This window comes from Ostrinia nubilalis, chromosome 5, assembly GCF_963855985.1.
Source record: "Ostrinia nubilalis chromosome 5, ilOstNubi1.1, whole genome shotgun sequence".
In the NCBI taxonomy this organism is placed as follows: Eukaryota; Metazoa; Arthropoda; class Insecta; order Lepidoptera; family Crambidae; genus Ostrinia; species Ostrinia nubilalis.
Genome location: NC_087092.1, coordinates 17065795 through 17088246, shown reverse-complemented (window position 1 = coordinate 17088246; position 22452 = coordinate 17065795). Strand labels below are relative to the sequence as shown.

The window sequence follows — 22452 nt, the reverse complement described above, 5'->3', positions numbered from 1 at the left end:
CCACTGTAAAAACATGGGCCTTCAATTTACCAATACAATACACCAAAAAAATCTGCTGCAAAGTACACCCACCTCAAGAGCGCTCCCCGAGAACTCCTTATGACAGTGCTCGCAGTTGGCGCGGCGCCGCGGGCAGGTGTACCGCAGGTGATCCTGCATCAGCACGCGAGGGATCATGGCCCCGCACTGCGCCGCGCATAGCACCGCGTCGTGCTTGCACGTGTTGAGGTGCGCCTGCGCATAGGAATAGAAATTGGGTTAAAACTTATCGTGGAAGAAAGTTCACAATCCATTGATGGGATAGGGCGTCGGGGATTAGGGCAACAACGTAAGAAATCGCGGCTAGACATTTTTTGTGCGGGAAAATTTTAGTAGTATTCGTGAAGGATTGGTCGATGCCACAGAGTCATCACATTCGACTCCATAACTCTTGAAAATTTTGTGCGTCCTTACTTATTCACGTTTATAACGAACTAGCTTTCCGCCCGCGGCTTCGCCCGCGTGGAATTTTGTCTGTCACAGAAAAACTTTATCGCGCGCGTCCCTGTTTCAAAAACCGGGATAAAAACTATCCTATGTTCTTTCCCGGGACTCAAACTATCTCTATGCCAAATTTCATCAAAATCGGTTGCGAGGTTTAAGCGGGAAAGCGTAACAGACAGACAGACAGACAGAGTTACTTTCGCATTTATAATATTAGTTGGGATTTCCTTCAATTTATGAAACTTAGGCTGAGTTGCACCACCTAACTAACCGTGACTATAACGATAACCGGTGTATTTTGTATGGAGTTTGACAGATTCTTGACGTATGTCAAAGTTAAATTAAGATGGTGAAACTCAGCCATAAAGTGTGATGAATCGATTTTGTCAGTTAAGTATTTACCCTTCACAATTTTTTACTTTTATAATGCAGAAGCGTGCAATTATTACAACGAACACGATTTTTTGGAACAAGATCATCTGGATTATTTAGATGTCCTTGACCAAATAATTAATGCCGTGTGGTATTTTCATTTATCGCCGTTTTCGTTAATCTTAATCAGTGAAGTTCTGATAAATATATTAATAAAGTTGTCAATGTCGATGATAATAGGTATATTTAGATTAATGGAATATTTATTTTGTCTACAGTGAACAACAATCACTTTACTACAGTAAATAATAAACGAAAGTACCTAGAAGAATGTGAAGGGGGGCCAGGTATATTTTGAAGTAAAAATGCGAAATAATTTCAACAGACGTGTGTACTGATCGGTTCCACAAGGCAGAGAGAGAAACTTAAAAAATATAGGGTGTACGACGGTTGGCACCACTGTCAATGTCACAATTTTTATATAGGGTATCACTCGCGATCGCGAACATGCCCCCGCGCGTTGAAGGCTCGTCCTTCAACCGAAACGTCTTCTTCTGGGAGCAACGGAACAATCTTGCTGAAGCTACGCCGTACGATGCCGTTTGCAGTCTGTATGTCAGCAACTCGACAGATCCCATCACTGGCACCAGGAAAGACTTTGACAATACGCCCAAGTTTCCATTTTAGAGGTGGAAGTCCATCTTCTTTCAGCAGAACAAGCGTGTCGACTTCTAGGGAGTACTTGCATGAATGCCATTTGGCTCTTTGCTGAAGTTCTGCAATGTACTCTTTGCTCCATCTCGTCCAAAAGTGTTGGCGTAATTGCTCAATGCGTTGAAATCGTGATAACCTGCTGATGGGGCAGTCTGCGTAGCTGGAGTTCGGCAGGGCGGTGAGAGGGCGGCCGATGAGGAAGTGGCCGGGCGTGAGTGGCGTCAGGTCTGCGGGGTCCGATGACAACGGAGAGAGTGGCCGAGAGTTAAGTATCGCCTCGATTTGCACTAAAGTGGTAGTGAGCTCTTCAAACGTAAGATTACAATTTCCCAGCACTCTATTCAAATGAAATTTAACTGACTTAACGCCAGCCTCCCAGAGACCTCCAAAATTAGGACTATACGCAGGTATGAAATGAAAATTAATACTTTCCTGCGCTATGTCCGAAGCCAATGAATCACAATTGCCTTTCAAGAATTTCGAAATCTCGTTAACCGCTCCTACGAATGAGGTACCGTTATCTGAAAATATGTGAGAGGGTTTTCCTCTGCGTGAGATGAATCTGCGCAGCGCGAGAAGGTAATTATTACTTGTTAAATCACCCACTAGCTCAAGGTGTACCGCTTTGGTCGTGAAACATACAAAAATTGCAATGTACGATTTAGTGAGTCTACAGCCACGGCCTGTGCGATTAGCGACAGCCATAGGGCCTGCATAATCTACGCCTACACTATCAAATGGGTATCCACCTGGTTGAAGTCGCTGCTGCGGCAAATTTCCCATTAATGGGTTAAAAGTCTTACCCTTCATGCGATTACAACGTACGCATTGACGATAACATTTTCTTGCTAAGTTGCGGCCGCCTATCGGCCAGTAAGTTTCCCTGATGGTAGCCAATAGTAGTTGAGGGCCGGCATGCATCAATTTATTATGTTCATATTCAAAAATTAATTTAGTTACTAAATGAGTGGACTGTATAATGATAGGATGTTTCTTTTCAAATGAAAATTCTGAATTATCTAAACGACCACCAACGCGAATTAAATTATTATCATCTAAGTAAACATTGAATTTAATTAGTGGGCTTTTACTAGGTAAATCCTTATTTTTCATTAATAAATCATATTCTGGGAATGATTGCATTTGCGATTGTTTTAAAATTACAATTAGTGCTTCATCTAATTCACAAGCATTTAAGAAGCTTGTTGTTCGCATCGTTCCCTTTTTGCAATTATTTATGAATCTAAGCACATAAGCCACAGTGCGTTGAAGTCTAGAAAGTTTCGAAAAACGACTAAAATCAATAAATTTACTTTGAGTTTCACAGTTTACAATTAAAGTTACCTCCTTTCGAGTTTCAGGCAAATCACCGGCTGTACTAGGCGCTGTTGGGGTTGCAGGCCAGTGCGATGGATCGCGTTTTAAATAATCTGGTCCGTGCCACCATGAATTAAGCGACTGAAGAGATTCTATGCTAACTCCACGAGATATTAAATCTGCGGGATTCTCCTCAGACGGAACATGTCGCCAAGTACAGTCACCGGTTTTGTCTAAAACTTCGGCTATGCGATTGCGTACGAATGGTTGCAACTTCGAAGGCAACATTTTGAGCCAACCAATGACGACCATTGAGTCTTTCCAAAAAATGACTTGGTTGACTTGCAATCGTAGTGCAGCAATTGCTTTCTCGTACAAATGAGCACCCACTACGGCGCCGCATAGCTCGAGGCGTGGTATTGTTGTCGGCTTGATTGGAGCAACTCTACTCTTGGCAAGTAATAAATGGACTGAGACCTCACCTTCACAATTAATGCTACGAACATACACACAGGAGCCGTACGCACGCTCAGACGCATCTGTGAAAATGTGTAATTCCAGCCGCGAAGCTGAATCACAGATAACACGTCGCGGTATGCGTAAGCTGTTTAGACCCGGGAGGCCTTGGACCAGCTCCGTCCAAGTTTGGTGTATGTCCACAGGTAGCTCATCATCCCAGGACAGTTTTTGTAGCCATAGTCTCTGTAATAGAATTTTCATGAGGATGACACAAGGTGAAAGAAGGCCTAATGGATCAAATATTTTGGCAATTACAGAAAGTATATCACGCTTTGTGTTTCCTTTGGCTATTGAACTGATTGGAAAGTAAAATTCGTCTAAAACTGAGTGCCACCCGAGGCCCAGTGTTTTACCGGCGCCAGAGTCACAAATGTTTACATCGGGAGATGACTTATCAGTCTTAGGCAATAATTGAGGCTCATTGGACTTCCATTTTCTGAGAGGCATGCAAGCAGAGGCTAACTCAGCTGTTACTTGATTACGTATGTATAAAACTTGTTCAATTTCATCACCACCACTCAAGAAATCATCGACGTAAAAATCATGGATAATGATTTCACCTATTTGAGAGTCTCTACATTCTAGACCAATTTGTTTTAGGCAACGAGTAGCGAGAAATGGAGCACTAGCGGTGCCGTAGCTTACCCGGTTCAAAGCATAACATTTCAGTTGCGAATTGGGATGATTTTGGTCACGCCAAATAATTTGTTGCAACGGTCTGTCTACGGCATCGACTTCTATGCATCTATACATTTTTTCTACGTCTGCTACAATCACATATTTATGCTGCCTAAATCGTAGAAGGATTGAAAGTAGGTCATCTTGAACTGTAGGCCCAATCATTTGAAGCTGATTAAATGAAACACCTGTAGTGGTTGGACTACTTGCATTAAATACGACGCGAAGTTTGGTCGTAGTGCTACTTTCACGAAGAACTCCATGATGAGGAATGAAATAATGAGGGACCGATGTGATCGGTTCGCACTCAGTCATGTGACCTAACGATTCGTATTCTACCATGAAGTCATTGTACATTTTACTAAATAACGAATCTTTTTTGAGTCGACGTTCTAATGATAACATACAATGTTTAGCTCGCTGATAAGAATCACCTAACACGCTTGGTGTTTGCTTTAATGGGATCCTAACACAGAATCTACCGTCTGAGAGGCGAGTTGTATTTTTTACAAAATGTTCTTCACATTGCTTCTCCTCTGGAAAATAATGAGATGACTGAGGGCTAACTTCTTCGAGCTGCCAAAACCGCGTAAGTTGGGCTTGAATGTCATCTTCAGTGCAATGTGAAGTCAATGGATCAACCTGAGTAAAGTTGCATTTAATGTGTGGAAAATCAGATACACGACCGCGACTAACAGGGCCGGAGACTATCCATCCTAGTCTAGTTTCATAAAGTATTGGTTTTCCATCACCTAACTTAATGTTTTGCGAGCCTAAAATGTCCCAAAAAACATCAGCGCCGATGATCATATCAACGGCGGCGGGCGAATTAAACTGAGGGTCCGCTAAACAAATATCAGACGGAATGTTTAAATTCCTTACATTAATTTTACACCCGGGAACACTATCTGTGATCGACGGAAGAATAAAACAATTTAAGTTAATTGAATAAGTTTCACACAAAGACGTAATAGGCAAACGACACATTTTATTTATGTTCGATGTTTTATTATTTATACCTACGACGATTCTATCAGTGCGATCAGCTGGCAAGTTTAATTGTTTAAATAGCCGTTCGGTCAACAGGCACGACGTACTGCCGCTGTCTAAAATGGCGCGAGCGACGACTTCGCGATCATAACAGTCTCGCAGTTTTACTAATGCAGTCGACAACAAAACCTCACACTGATCTGACGCGTCGCATGCGGCGGAGACGCTTCCCGAGAGTGCAACGCTCGAACCATGCGCACCTGTAGGCATCGAGTTTTTTGTACGAGTGCCGTTATCGCAATCAGCTGTTTGGGCGCTAGTTATAGGTATAGGTGTAGACATTTGCTTTGATGCTCCTATCTCGTTAATGTGAATGAGCGTATGGTGTTTGCGTTTGCATATTTTACAACCAGGACGCTTACATGAATTAGCATAATGTCCACTACGGAAACAATTAAAACATATCCTATAACTAGGCAGTAACTTATACCGTGCTTCGCTAGTCAATGCAAGAAACCTAGGACAATTGTTTAAAAAATGATTATCACTGCAATTAGGGCATGGTTTTAGTGAACATGCATTCGAATCATTATTTTGATTGCTCTGATAAGATACCATTGCCTTTATTTTAGTTGCAGGTTTGCTCTTTGACATGATATTATTTTGTGATAGCTCAATAGTCTCAAGTAAGTCTGCGCGATTACGTATAAAACTAAGTAAGAATTCTAGACTTATTGGCTTATCATTAGGCAATGAACTCTTGTGTTCCTCCCACTCACGATATGTTTTGGAGTCTAGCTTTTTTGTGATGATATAAATTAATAATGTATCCCAATGATCGACAGGTTCTCCTAGGGATTCTAAGGACCGCAAATTCTTATTAACCTGATCGATAATTCCCTTTAAATTAATCGAGGATTCTTTTGTGATCGATTCAATATTGAATAAAGCTGAAATATGATTTTGTATCAATAAACGTTTGTTATCAAAACGATCACACAAGAGTTTCCACGCAACAGAATAGTTTTTAGCTGAAAACTCAATGGAATTAATTACCACAGCAGCTGACCCTTCCAAAGATGCCCTTAAATAGTGGAATTTATTTACCTCATCAATTTGATCGTTATTGTCAATCAAACTGGAAAAGGTATCGTGAAATTCCATCCAAGTTTCATATGAGCCACTAAATTTTGGCAATTGTATCGTGGGCAATTTAACAAGTTTTTGATTGTTGGAACGACTACCGATTGATTGCGCATCTAATTTATCTTGTGACTTACGATAAATGTCTAGAATTTCTTGTGCCTTGGCAAGGACGCGATAATAATTTCCTTCAAACTCATTCCGTTCACTAACTTGCAGATCATCATCACACGCACACTCAATTTTCAACTGCACCTCATCGTATGAATCGTATAAATGTTCAACCTTACCGATTCGCAATTGTAACTCCCTGGCATCCTGACAACTTAGCGAGGATCCTTCCAAACCGGCCAAATGATTGGAAAATGCAGTGAGACGACCTTTTATGCTTCCACGTATCCTTTTTAAGTCCTTATCGTCCATCATTTTGGGAGACTGAGGTCGGCTTGGTACTTTCAATTCACTTGTCATCCTGGAATGTATACAATTGAAAACTTTTACTTATGTACTTAGTACTATTTATACAATATCTATAGAACGTTATAACAAATGAGTGAATTGAGGTGTGGAATAGATGCAATTATTAGAAAATATAAAAACAATTAATACGGAATATGGATAAATTAATTAAATTACAATGATTGGAAATTATTATTGAGACTAATATTCACAATAAATACGAAAATATAAAGTGGAATTATAACCTACAAAAATCACGACCGTTACAGTGAGTGTTAAAATAATGATAATTTGGCTTAAACAAATACTAGATAAATTATTCGGCACTTTATTGCGAATGTATTAACAAAATAATAAGATTTAACTAGCTTAACAGATTGCCAAATGTATCTACACTGCTACATTTAAATTGTAACGGGTAGGTAAATCGGTTACACCAGGTTACACAGTCATTATTTCACAAATTTTGCATAAAATACACATTAATGATTACTAACCTGATATATCCTTACAATTACAGTTAAAATATACCTTATTAGAGTGCTGGGTCCTAAAATTAATCACTTTTTATACCACTTTGCTCACGCGTTTTATCCGTTGGACTTTGAACCTCGACCACTCTTTGACGACGCGCAATCCCCAATGCAAATAACTGCGCTTTCCGTGAAATCCTCGTAGCGGTTTCTCGATTGCAATAATAATCTGGCTCGATCCAGGACCATGAAGGGGGGCCAGGTATATTTTGAAGTAAAAATGCGAAATAATTTCAACAGACGTGTGTACTGATCGGTTCCACAAGGCAGAGAGAGAAACTTAAAAAATATAGGGTGTACGACGGTTGGCACCACTGTCAATGTCACAATTTTTATATAGGGTATCACTCGCGATCGCGAACAGAATGTGTTAATCAAATAAAAATAAATGGCGATAACTTACGAGTATAACCGGCTATCTATTTGACATTAATATAAACTCATTAAACAAACATGGCTATCCAGGAAAGTACGTGCGTAACGTATTCGAATAAAAGGTGTCACAGATAACGAAATATGTCGGACGTGACGTGTCAGCAGTCAGCACACAAAATGATCGATTGCACGCCCACTACTTATCTATTTACGCATATAAATGTTTACGATTCAAAGATAAAGTACCTTCAATTTGCGTAGTTCGTCGGACCACTGGCATCCTTCCTTGTGGTGGATGCAGTACACCACAGATCCCATAATCGCCTTCTCCGACTCTGGATCTGGGTATATCTGGAACAAAGATACCAACATTGTAAACACTGCACACAAAAACACTAAAATGTCACGATTAAATAATAACTAACAACCTTTTTGATTTTAGAAATTATAAACTTTATCATTTTGATTTTTTAAAGTAATCTAGAACAAGAAACACAACGTCAAAAGCAACGGTTGCCGCTAAGACTGATTGAGGCGCTGGCTGCGTGGAATAACGGATTAAATAGGACAACGCGATTAAAAATAAACCACATCTCAAAAAGAGAATATAAAACAAGCGTGAGCTGTACGCACCGTGCGCTCGAATATGGAACACATCGTTCGGAAATATGCAAAATGGCCGCTCGTTTTTCGCGCGTAATAAATTGGACGCAGGAGTGTTCACTAGAAGGGCCTGATATGAAATGAATGCGTTCCCGTTTGTAGGTACGCCTTCGTTATCTTTATGAGTGCAACGAACAGATGGCTCGTGGACCACCGCTCCCTAGTATGTCGAGATAAGCGTGATTTTTCACTTCCCAAACCAGCTGGATAATGGAATGAGCAAACACACTTGTTAGATTCTTTTGAACGAGTTCCCTTCACATAGACCAGCTAATTCTCCGAAATCGACGCACTATAAATGAATGGCATGTGATAGTTGACTACATAATTAAGATAAACAAATGATGTTTGTAAACAAACTGTTGAATTAAGATTTGAAACATCCACGGCATCTACTAGCGGAGTTGTCACCAGTCACAAAACGCCTTTTACTATGAGCGGAGAATAACAAACAACGCTTTAGTATAATTAGGGCGACACGTGTCTGTTTATTCTCCATCGCTAAGTCTTGGTCGGGTCGTTTGTGTAACAGCTCAGGGAACAAGCGTTGGATGTGACACATTTCGTTAGCGTGAAAGATCAAATGCTGCGCGTAGTACGCAGCGTTCTATTTACAAACATTGATGCATGTGGTCATCGGCATGGCTGCTGCATAACCGTACCACCTCAGAATCTATATTCCATAAGCAAAACAACGCACCTAGTTCTATCAACGGCGATACAGAACTATAACCCCTAAAACTGACGGATAAATCTGAAAGTTGCGTGTTTTGGTGGGCAAACATAGGTGCTCTCAAAGTTGGTGATGTTTAAATTTTCAAATATAGAATGTTATTTGTGTCGTATTCTAAAAAGATGGACCGCGATGTGTTGAACTCTCCCGCATCGTTCAATTATAGAACTCGTTGTATCGTAAACAGCGCAGGATCGGAACGGCGCTGGTTTCCGAACTTAGACGGCGGTTAGGACTTTGTGGCGCGAACGGCTGCTGCGGCAAAAGGAGAGTTAGAAAATGAGGATGTTACTCTGCCATTTGTAAGATATCATTGGCATCGAGTTGATGTTAACCACTCCGCCAGTTACACGGACGATAAGATTAGAAGACGTCAGGGACCATTAGCCATAGAGACACGATCATTGTATCGATAAATCCCAACTAATATTATAAATGCGAAAGTAACTCTGTCTGTCTGTCTGTCTGTCTGTCTGTCTGTCTGTCTGTCTGTCTGTTACGCTTTCCCGCTTAAACCTCGCAACCGATTTTGATGAAATTTGGCATAGAGATAGTTTGAGTCCCGGGAAAGAACATAGGATAGTTTTTATCCCGGTTTTTGAAACAGGGACGCGCGCGATAAAGTTTTTCTGTGACAGACAAAATTCCACGCGGGCGAAGCCGCGGGCGGAAAGCTAGTGAAGTAATAAATCTTGGGCCAGCGAATGATCATTGAAAAAGGTTGCAAAATGCAATTAAAGTTAATTTACCTATCAGACGCAGGCAGGTGGGTAGCTCCCACACCCACACAAGCAGGATTTGAAATAACATTAAAGTGGTTGCTAATTTATTTATATGCTTAATTCATTTAATCACGGATTTCAGTAGGTAGCTTGTGTCAACAAGGAGTTTGGTTATTAATAGTTTAATTACTCAATACAACTGTCCTTAGATCCTAGACATTCATTTCACAAGTGCTTCCTTGTGAGACAGTTTATGAAGTTTTGTAATCATCACCAAAAAATGTAAAGAAAACTCAGTTATCGAATTTACTATCTCGACAAATTAAGCAGAAACAATTCAGAATTTTCATTTACATGAAAAGTCAAGTTTCCTTGAATTTTCTTGAGACAGCTTCAAGCCGGTGCCGGCAGATGTCGCTACAAGTAGCATTTGGGAATATACAATAACTTTAGGGCTACATAAATTTAAAATACCAATATATATTGTAGTTACATAACAAATGCTGACTATTAATTTAATAGGTATATTTGTCAAGGTCCAGCGAATCTACCGATCTACGAAGGTTGCCCGTTTGTCTGTCTGTCCGTGTGGGTGTCGTGATGCAACTTATCTCTGAACCACCCCGTGGGCGGGAGCTTGACTAGTAATTAGATAACATTTTATTCCTTATACGCTCATAATGTACCAAACAAGGTTACAAACCTTGTTACATCTGTTCTTGAATCAAACTGCTTGTTAAAAAAATATTCCGAACTCAAAAAATTTTTTTCTTATTTTTTAGGGATAGTACATTAGTAGAGCTACCCTCCCCTAGCAGTTTGATTCACCCATTCTGGGACACCCATTCTGGAATACACTGGTATTTAAAGTTACCGAGTCTCAAATGGAGAACGCAATTAGCTAAAAAAACACTTAATTTCACAATTAATTATTTCGTTCATCATCAAAACGAATGAAGACAATAAATAACGTTTTAATTGCTTGTCAGCAACTGCTCCTGTATTATGTTATGGGCCATACTCTCCGCTTTACGTAAACACAAGTTATTTTTGCCTCACAATTATTGTTTTGTGTTACAATTCATTTAACGTTTCCGTTGCGCACCCATTACTTTGTAAAACTGATAAATTATAGTTATTAAACAGGATATGCTACTCTTGTTGCTTAAAAATGAGTTACAATTTTAAACTGTTTAAAACGATCCATTAGCAATATTTCTATTGCTAGATTTCTAAGTCGTACAGTCTCAACGTCACAAAGTTCATGACATCCAAAGTAGCCAAAAAGTTTGCAATACATCTTTGGTTGTGTTGTCAACTTTTTGACCACTTTGAGTGTCACAAACTATTTGACGCTGCTGTAGAATTTAGTTAAAAAAATGTACTGGCCATTTTATATCATTTGTTTTTTCATTCTAATACTGCATTTACTTACTATTATTGCTGGCCGTAAAGAAAAAAATAATAAATTTTAATCGCAGAACGCATCTGTTTTCCGTCGCGATCTTTGTTATGTCAGTTGCGTTCCAATTACGAGAATGGCGGGAGTTTGTAGATTCTTAGGGCCGATTAGTGTAAACATGGCGTAAAGGAATTTCTACGATACTATCGTGTAGTTTACGTGGCCATAACACTTTCTGTTTCTGTTTCAAAGGAGAGGCTGGCTGATTGACAAGTGATGGTGATGAAAGAAACCAATGTAGCGCCACACATATTCCAATATGTGTTTCTTAACTTCCAATGAATAGGGTTGATAATCGCCTGATTTTACGTAACTCAACTGTATGGTGTATAGTTAGTGTTGTCAAGCTATCGACACGCGCTGACGTGGGAATGTAAACAAAACCCTAAAAATATATCGGAACTTGCTTTCAAGTACTTTTATAGTAAACTGGTTGTAAAATTCTGTTGTTATTACCAGATGCGTACAAAGTATCGAACTATACATAAAGCTTTACATAGAAGCTTCTGGAATTTTCAGCGGGATTTTTTTATCACGAAAAGCTCAATTTTCTCGAGCTTTAGAAGTGTAGACCCAACGCGTAGTAAAACCGCAGCAAATAATTTGAACAATAAAGAAGATCGTTATCAATGCCGGTCACCACACATTATGTTGTCAGGGCTGGCAAAAACAGTATAAAGATGATTGATTGCGGCAAAACAGGATTGTGCAAATCACAGTTATTGTAAATATGTATCTGCAATGATGCCGAACTTATTAAACTTCAACCTATCTAAATAGAGATCGTAAATCGTTGCTAGATTTTTCAGATCCTAATCACTACATAATAATATTATAAAACAAAGTCGCTTTCCTGTCTGTCTGTCCCTATGTAATGCTTAGAGCTTTAAAACTACGCAACGGATTTTGATGCGGTTTTTTTAATCGATAGAGCAGCGAAGCAGGGGCAGGTCGCAAGTTATCGCTAAATATTAGCCACTAACCTGACGAGATGATGTACCTACCTATTTGTAATTCTTTCCTATGATAAATTACTGAGGTATTCTACAATAAAACGACTAAGTTTCTACTTCTATAAAATGCCTCATAACGCTACTTTGAGCTAAAGTACTTGCCAGAGCCAAGTCCTGACCAAATACTAGAATACTCGCTAATAGCCAAGCCAACAAAAAAAGCGCAGACAGCCCTACTCATCACCGAACGGAAGCGGGTTCGACGCCCGGCGGTGGCGTTCGGAATAAGCAACGATTTACCTCGTAATTATGGTGATTATGTAAGTGCTGGTGACTTAGAAAACACGACTTTGTGTAGGATACAGCCAAGTTTCATTCAACGTCAAATCATAGAGTAAGTAAGTATTCATTATTCGAAGGAGTTCTTGGTTCCTTTTTTGCAATGCTCCAATACATTTTTTTCCATTCTGTAGCACAGAAACACTAATTTTTCTCGTAGAAGCATGTTCTGAAATGCTTAGCGTCATAAGTTAGGTTTAGTCCGACTCTACATAAAAAAATATTACCGAATTTCTTTTAGTCAATTGGTTTTAACTGATAACAATCATCATGACAACTTATATTTTACAAGCCAATCTAATTTCGCAAAGGTTATTAATAAATTACCGACTCTACCTGCATTTATAAAGCTAGTTATCTTAATTAACATTATCTAACACTATAACGTAGTAACTGTAAAAGCGCACAATAAACAATTACTTAACAATGCCGTGTAATTGCATTGTTTAAACTTTCTTCGCATTACAAAATTGTCGTATACCTAGTTGTTCGGATAGTGCGTGGGAGATGCAATATCCGTTATTATCTTCGTTCATTCATAAACAAACTGACCTGGTCTTCAATGGACTGACAGCTCGTCGATTAATCATCGTTCTATGCTAATGCATCTTTTGTTTTTGTTTACCCAACATCAGCTATAATGTCAGAAAATAACACATCACAAATCAGTACATTAAAAACTTTTTCGTTTTCTATTCTAATTTCGAACGCTGGCATAAAACAACACTTTCAAAAGAAAAGAAAATCAGTGTTTTCGAATGAACTATTTGAAAATAGAACTCTTTATTTGAATATGGAATTCGATATCAATTAGGTTGTCTGTCGTCAGAGCGAGTGAAGCTCGGGTTACATTTGAGGATTCATTCAAAATTTAAGACGTGACTGGATGTTTTTTCCGTATCATTTAACACCATTATTTTTCTTCTCTCATTATAATTTCCTTTTCAAAACGTATTTGAAAGTCTTCAAAACAAACAAGATCAACAATTAATTACATAACTGACAATAAAAACTTGTTGTATTGTATATTATTTTAACAGTCTAGATCAGTATGAAATCCCATGTTATTGGCATTTAGCGTGCATGTAACGAGTGATTGAAATTGTTTTTTACTTATCATATAACTTAATTGCTTTTACATAATATTAATAAGTTGAACTACATTGAAGTAGGTTACCTTCACCAAACATTTGCAATGTCAAAAATTATTGTATCCATTTTGAGCTTTTGAATTTTTTGTTGTGAAAACTACTTTTGTTGTTGTGTTTTGTTTTGATTATGTAAATACTTAATATGGTATATAAATGTATACTTAAAACTACATACAGGTATCATATTAAACACAATGATACAGGTCTTGCTGTGAGCTTTTGTTCATGCAACTTTTTTCATATTTCTTCTTTCTCAAATGAGAGAATTCCAAATCACCTTTTCCATAGACCAGGTTTTCAATTCCGATTGTTGACTCAATATTAAATCGCTTTCAGTGCTGTCATAACCTGAACGTTACTTCAAACGGCATCAACCACAAAAACAATATGGCGACGGTAAGCTAAACGGTGAACGGGGTTTCAACAGAGATTTTATTGCTCAGTGCTGCTGGAAACGAGCCTAATGGTTTATTGTAACACGATACTTGTTTTTATCCAATGTACCTGTTACACTAAGTACTTTGAATGTAACGCGTGTGGCGTGTATACGTGGGAGTAATTAAGTGTTAATGAGTAAGTTTGTGGGGTGTTAAACAGTCCGTTTATTTACAGGTTTTTATGATAGCGAAGTGCGAACTTTTTGCGTGGTTTTCGATTTTTTTCCATAACAGTAATTATGTCGACCGGCTGAGTATGCTGAAGTTGCAAATTTTTCTGTGCCAGTAGGTTTCATTTTCATCAACATTTTTGCACTCCACACACATGTTCTTACTTACATGAGCAAGGTATGCATTTATAAAGAACTTCCCTATACTTAAATTCTGAATCCTTGCTTTTCAGGAATTCTTTGGTTGGTTTCAGGAACCAAAAAGACAAGTCATGTCATCTTTTTGACAAAAGCCTGTCCCTCGTCTCCTAAGCCCTTATCAACATGTTGCAACAACTATAACAATGTTGCTATCAACAAACGACACCGGTTCCGAGTAGCGATCGTAAATCATAGACTGGATGAGGTCGCGGTGTCAGCGCGGGCGCATCTGATGGAATGGGTGGTTTTTCTAAAGCCGACGTCACACGTTGGACCCAACGTTGGTCGCCTGCCGTCCGTGTGGAGATCTAGAAAATACACTGGCCCGCAAAGAAAAAGGGTCAGTTAGAAAATCTTCAATAGGTATCTTCAAAAGTACCTGACTTATAGACTAATGCTTTTAGACTAAAGCCTGACTTAAGCTTTTCATTTTTAATAAAAGTAAAATAAATAAAATACGCAGTTTTTTCAGTATGTTTTGTTTCATAAAGATAGGTTAGGTTCTTTTGAAGAAATGAATGATTTTCTAACCGACCTCTTGCTTCCTCTTCCTTGCGGTGGACTAGATCCAGATGTTGGACGAATGATGTTGTGACCAACATTGGAGCCAACGTGTGAAACAAGCCTATGTTATGTAACAAGCTTCTGGTAATTAATGAGTTTTTGATAACGATGAATACTAGTGTTGTTTCAATAAGTGCATCGTAATTGGTTTACCTAATGATTTGATGGTAGAGTTCATTCAACTTGATTTATTTCTTTGTTTAAGATTTTGTAAACTTATTGACACATAAATTATAGTGATATCATTATCCTTTTTTACCCGCCTGCGCCTATTTGCGTACTAAAAGCTTCAAGAACATAGTTGTTTAAGTTTTATTCCACTGAGTGTAGAAATAATTTAATAAAAAATAGTTAGTAACCAATACATCAACATAAGCCGTAGTTAAATGGCCGCAAATTACAGTAAAAAGATTAGATTTTTCAAGTATTCTAATCCCTAAATCAAAAGAGTATGTACCCCACAAATCCATCACTTGACTGCGACAGACAAATACATAAGTACCCTCAATTCATGAGTTGTGTGACCTCACAGATTACAACCACTAACCGTTTAACCAGATTGGATAATGGCAGAGTAAGGGGTAACAGAATCGCTGTTAAATAGACCCATCTGCACGGGAAAATAGACCCTAGTATTGATAGAAGAGAGTTAAAGAGGGAACGTCAGACTAACGTGCGCTCGCGCAGTGATGGATGGCCGGAAACAACTACCAGTATAGCGAGTTGTAAATTGGCGACACTTGTAAATAATAAAGTGGAACTGCTAAGTATGAAAAACCTGTGATGTAAGTGTATGAATAAACCAGCTTTTGGCCGCAGATTCTGTCTGTCATAGAAAAACTTTACAGCGCGCGTCCCTGTTTCAAAAACTGCGATAAAAACTATCTCATGTCCTTTCTCGGGACGTAAACAATCTCTACTAAATTTCATCAAATCGGTTCAGTGAAAGCGTAACAGACAGATAAGAGTTACTTTTGCATTTATAATATTCATCATCCCTACTTATGATTTTCGCAACAATCTCAGCTAAATCTGACAATCTTTTTAGCCACTTAAACGTTTTTCTTTGTTTTATCTACATCAACGTGCGATTATGAATAGTGTTGTAACACATTGTATAATTTACAGCGGGCTACTGCAATGTGCGGTTTTTATTAAAATAAACAGAACGCATCTCCGGTTTTTGTCGATTATAACACTGCGGAACAAAAAAAATAAAAAAATCTGCGGCATCTATTTTGTTAATGGATTTTGTAAATACTTGTATTAGACATAAATGGTGTGCATTTACTTTCTTTGGATTGACTCTGGTTCTTGAGATAAACGAGACACAAGAAATCAATGAAAACAATTAAACGACCCTCCCTAAACTTATATTAATTTGATTATACCCACAAAGTTTTATTTTCTACTCATGTATTAGTGTAGTTGTAGTTACAACAATTTAGTAATCAGCTACTAGACCTTGAAATTAACAGTTTGTGTGTTTTAAATTAATTTTTAAAGAGCTTTTTTGTCTCAAAAATTTGAGTTCATTATGAAAACCTTGCGTTTACAATCCCAACAGTTTTTGTTAATATTTGGCTTCTAAACTTACAAAAGCAAAGAAATAAGATCACGGAGGTAGTGATAAAAACCTACCAAGCATACTGTCTTATAAAACTTCCATAAAATAACAAATATTGGAGGTCCAATATCGTCTGCAAGACTCGTGAAGACTCTTTGCCATACTGGAGTCAAGCTGGACGTAAAGGACTTCAATTTGGAAAGCCAAAGATATGAACTGAGCTTTCTAATCACTAAAATGATCAATAGTCAGCCAAATTAAAGTCCTGTACGTCCTGAAACGTCCGTTTGAATACGGAAAAAATAAATTCGATTGACCTCAAATCCGTACTCTTATTAAGACACTGTATTTGTAAACCACATAACACAAATTGAATCTGAAGCATGGCTAAGCTTTGTTTTAGTAATCAAACAATATTTGGGGAGTCATAGAGCACCAGACTTTTCAGAATTGGTTGTTTGAAAAATTTAACACATAAGGATCTAATTTGAGTATTAATTTTTTTTAACAATAGCCATATGGACACGTTCTCCCATAATCTGGGTGATTACAGTGAGGAATAAGCAGAACGGTTCTACCAGAACATCAGGACAGTGGAAGAATGATATCCACGGTCAATGGGACCGCCAGATGATGGCTGATTACTGTTGCCATAATTATGGAATTTTCCTGACCAAAACCATAACATAAAAGCTTACAGAAAAAGCTTTTTGTAGTTTTTTTTTCTATTATTTGATGAAAAGCAAATATATTTTTAATTTTTATATCGTTCTTAAATAGGATCTTAGTGTAAATATTTTTTTTATACAGATTGCTATTTTTATTTTGGTTTTTTTCATATAAATAGTTAATAGTATTTATCTCAAGATCTAGAGTCAATTTGACAAATCTAATATTTTTCTAGTATTCAGCACACTAGTCGCATACAGAATTGACTCTAAACTACCATGCCGCAAAATGACTGTTCCCCAGTGTAATGTTTATTCGCGAATGGGATTGCTTAATTGTGCTTAAATACCTAGAACTAGATGTTTACAATCGTCTAGCATTTCTCACAGCTTCGGTTGAGTTTTATAAAGTTCAAGAAATTGCTGGTTTAATTTGAATAAAAAATTAAAAAAAGTAAAAGTACCTTCACCACTCAAAGATTTTTCATTAAATCGATTTGCTCTCAAAACTCATGTTATCTCGCAATCTGTCTTGTCGATGGTTATCTTATCTCTGAATCGGGGTCACATAATCACTAAGGTATCAATAAGGCTGAATGTTAAACATCAACTGATTAAAGCCTTATTTGTACTGCCTATCTCTTAGATACTTTCACGTAGGAAATAGGACCAAAAGATAACCGGCTATCTATCATGAAATTACAAGAAACTCAGATTTTAAAAATATAGTAACACGTGTAGTTAAGAAGATTCTTAATAACGTTATTCATTAACGAAGTGTTATTTTTAATCAAACAAAAAAAACTACCACCCAACGACAACTTTTTTTCAAGCCAACCAATTTGGTTATTCTAAAATTATTTTTAACGTAACCACTTCAAACAACACCTTAAGTTCCAAACTATACGTTTAATGACCAAACTATAAGCAAGCATCTCGTAAATAGACAACTTTATAGTCATTTTGAACTTTTACTTCAGCTGAAATCGCCTGTCTTTGTTTTTAGTGGTGCATTAGAGGGGGAGAGAGATATGAAAATGGCGTCGATGACGTATGTAGTTAGCGCTCGTTGAAAAGCACGGTGGTAACGTTAACGATATGGTAAGAGAACGCGTTAACAGATTTAACGACTGCGTTACGGTTGGAATAACTCATTTTGGATTGTTTATGACAGCACTTACAGGTACGAATCGATGCTGCAGGTTCAACTATAGCTATTTAAAGATCTTACATAAAAATAATACAACAAACTATATGTTGAAAATTTTAACAGAAAATAATTACTATTCAAACATGAAAGCGTGTTCGAGATGATATTTTAACCCATTAACGCCCGCCGTACAATAAATAGTACACAACTTTAAGTTACGATAAATCTGGTTTAGTGAGTATTTTTACCCTGGAAATAATTGCAATCGGTAAACAAAGGTCTATGCATTATATCCTGAGATGAAACAGACCATAATTATACAATCTTAAGGGGGTATTTTGCGATTTCGTTTCAGTGATTTTTTCATGTCTTCTAGTGGGTACTTGATAATTTTTTATGTAAGGTTTAAGTTACACAAAATACCAAATAAGTTGTTTGTGTATTAGCTAACAACATATCCTAATAAAAAATACATAGAAAAGTTCATTTCATGGAAAGTTTTTCATGCTATAACTCCCAAAGTGATGCTGTACAAACTTTAGTACAATGGGCGCTTGACACGTTACGTAAAATAGTACAGTAACGACATTATTATTAGAGTGTTTACTTATTTCTGCATAGTTTTTATATGTAATCTTTGTTTTCTTTTTCCAATAACATGGCTCTTTATTTATGGAGTTACAGACAACAAAAAGAAACATTTTGTTTTCCCAATTACGACCTATTTGTCGACCTAAAGAGACTTAGTTACATAGTTTTTGCAACCACACGTGAAAACAGAACCAAAAGGTATCCTTTGATTACTTATAAAGATTTTCACAAAAAGCCTAGAGACAGATTCGACAAGGCAAACGTCATTTTATTAGCATTGATTAAAAGATAATAATGTGGGTACCATTGAAACAAATGTTGACGCTTTAGAACCATTGGGAAAGGTCATTATATGGGGTCTCTTGATAAAAAAATGTAGAGTTAGGCACCACAGGGTGTCCAGCTCTAGTATAATAAGAAGATCAGTGGATTAGATTAGATGACTAGTCTATAGATCTTTACCAAATTGAGGAAAAAGGAAAAAAAGCGGTGGATGGGTCTTGTTAGCTTATATGGTGGACATGACAATTTTAAATGCATGCAGACTGCACTGCATAGTAAACCCATATATTCGCTTAGATCAGCTAGCATTCCGCAAATATATAGTACGCACATATTTGACCTATAAAAGATAAATAAAAGTAGGTAGTCTTGCTCTAGTCGATGGAGAAAAAATATGAAATAATGGTTATAATCAAAATAAACCAGCAAACAAGCTGATTTGATAGCTTAAAATTACTGTGTGTTTCAATAGAGTCAAATCAGCTTATGGCAAGTGCCTGAAAACACTGTGCCAGGATGAAGAAGGCTTTGCTCAATATGACTCACAAGCGCCCATTGTACCAAACTTAGTACACCCCTGAAAACCTAACTTCTAATTTTGATTTTGGTTTTCTTTGTGTTTAGTATTATTTCTGAAGTATTTTTATAAAGAAAATAAACATTGGCTATGGGAAATTGACCGCAGTTTTCATTTGGGCGTTAATGGGTTAAAAACCCTTATGGCTTTTTTATTAATACTAAAAATAATAAGATCGAACCATGATAAATCAATACTCAAAGCATGATAATCATTGAGTACGAGGCGCGCGCGCATCCTGCGATAAGATGGCGGCACTTCCGCTGATTGGAGGCTGTGCGATATCCGGTCAATAAACTGTTTATTTTTCAATATGCAAATTAAGCTATTAAGTTAATTAATAGTGTGATTCCGTTCGATGTGTTTAATTTTGTTACGGTCGATGTATTTATTACTTTCCTAATAATGAAGTATAATAATGGCATTAAATAGGCACATATTATGTAATTAATTAATCCTGCTGAAAGTTAATGTTTTAGAAATTCAGACGAATTTTAATTCCTAAGTTTTATCCTAAATTTTTTTTACTATTCGATATTGAACTTTCAGTCACGTTCTATGGTACAAATATTAATTTGAAGTACTTACTTATACATATTTTTTAAAACATGTTCTTTGACATGATTCCCAGGGACTTACGATTAGGGTTGCCAGGCGTCCGGCTTTAGCCGGACATGTTTAACTTTTTACGGTCTTGTCCGGCCAAATATTGTGTTGTCCGGCCTGTCCGGCTTTTGTTAGGCTTTTTATTGGGCTGCCGCGGCAGGCGAAAGTCGTGCCACAGAATAATATGAAGCTCACGCATCAGGATGTGGTTAGCAACTGATGATGATAGTAGTCACTCACGAGCTGACACTAATTGCACATTGTCACATGTCCGGCTTTTAGGGTAAAATGTCCGGCCAAATGAAGCACGGAGTCCGGCTTTTCTGATTTTGGACCTGGCAACCCTACTTACGATCGCAGTCATTGGTATGCCCTGGCCCTAATCTGTGTACAGACGACAGCAGATCAAGCTAAATACAGTAGCATCTTATACAATTGTAATAGAGGCTGTTTTCCAACGTTTTTTTTTTATTCTGATGTGCTTGACTACTGTATAAAATAAGGTATTCACATCTGACGTAAGAACCAAACACGGCGAATTCTTAGCCTGTATTCTGAGCATTAGTATTCTATCCGCATCGGGACAGACAGACATTTAAATGAATCACGGATTATTCATATTACTTGTAAGTGGACGGGTCATTGATACAGATTTGCGGTCAATTAATGGAATTGTGACTTGTTAGTATATTAACTAGTGTTTGAAAATCATACTTGTAGCTAAGTTAACTAAACTCTTCAAGCTCGGTAAGTAAATCTATATCTATAAAAGCGAAAGGTCACTGACTGATTGACTGACTGACTCACTCACTTATCACGAAATCTCAGAAACTACAAGTGCTAGGAGTCTCAAATTTTGCCTGGGAGTTACTTTTAGAACGTAAGACGGGATTTTAAAAGAATTAACCCCTAAGGGGGTAAAGATTGCTAGAGTTTGTTTACAGAGATGAGATCACTTTGTTGTTTGTAAGTTAGGCACAAAAAAGCAGATGTCTGCACAGAAGACTATAAATTTTTGTTTTAATTTAGCACCTATTCCAATATTACCGGCGTCTGTACAAAACAACTAAGTAAAGCTATTTGTTTTAAGTAAGTAGGTACATACTAGTTCCTCGTTGCTTTGCTACCTACTTTCATTAACGCTTGCGCGTGCGCAATTGCGCATCCAATATCACTTACGCAGGACATTTTATGATAACGACATTCCTGTGTTGACCCTTACAAATTATGCAAAATTGCAAATATCAGCAAAATTCTTTGAGTTTTGTAGACAAACAGAACATTTGTTATGAGCCAATTTTTTTTATCACTAAGTACTAGGTAGGTACCAAAATTTGGTCTATTCCACTTTGATCACCTAGGTGATCAACGTGGACTCCAAGTGACACTTTGGTTTCCTTTGATCGCCCATGAATAAGATCACCTAGGGTGATCAAAATGGACTTATTGCTAGTCCAAAATTTATATCTTTATACACAAAATTACCCCTATTAATATTAAGGAACTTTTTAGCAATGAGTTAAGTCTTACAAAATAGTTTAAACAGTAAACTTGAGTTCTCGACTTGAGCAATAACTTAACGCGTGTTAACAACGGTTATCTAGTTCCCACAGTGTTATCAGATGCAGTCGTGATGTTGTGTTGTTACGTACATTTTATGGTGCTTTTGCTTCTAGTTGGTTGTGGGGAAGAGTATGGTGTAGAATGTAATACACATTCCAGTTACATGGATGTCTCTTTCCAAGGACTAATAACATTAATAACTAACTATCAACAAATTGATGTTTTCGGATCAACAATTCTATATCGAATGCCATTGTATCTTTACAAAAGACCGTGAAAAACAAATTGAAACTGAAAACTATTCGTCCATTCATATTTTTACGTATAATAAACACAAGTTACATTTAATATTTTATTTAAAAATTCAAGAACTGCCATACTTGGACACTGGTAAATATTACGTCAATGACAGAAGCAGAAAATTGAGAAATACGTAGAAAACTTAAATATAACAACATAAACGAAACTGG

General features: G+C 37.3%; 1 protein-coding gene across 5 annotated transcripts in view; it reads right to left on the bottom strand.

The window, feature by feature from the left end:
* Window positions 1-22452, bottom strand: part of LOC135072063 (TNF receptor-associated factor 4) — a 95832-nt gene that overhangs the window by 5099 nt on the left and 68281 nt on the right. For 3 of the 5 annotated variants that reach the window (XM_063966006.1, XM_063966005.1, XM_063966007.1), the window contains 2 exons: window positions 7830-7934; window positions 73-234 (listed from right to left, as the gene is read on the bottom strand). In XM_063966006.1, the coding sequence (XP_063822076.1) occupies window positions 73-234; window positions 7830-7934 (267 nt within the window). Of the gene's footprint in view, window positions 1-72; window positions 235-7829; window positions 7935-8011; window positions 8122-8216; window positions 8312-22452 lie in introns of those variants that run through there. The other 2 variants (XM_063966009.1, XM_063966008.1) reach the window with 2 other exon arrangements.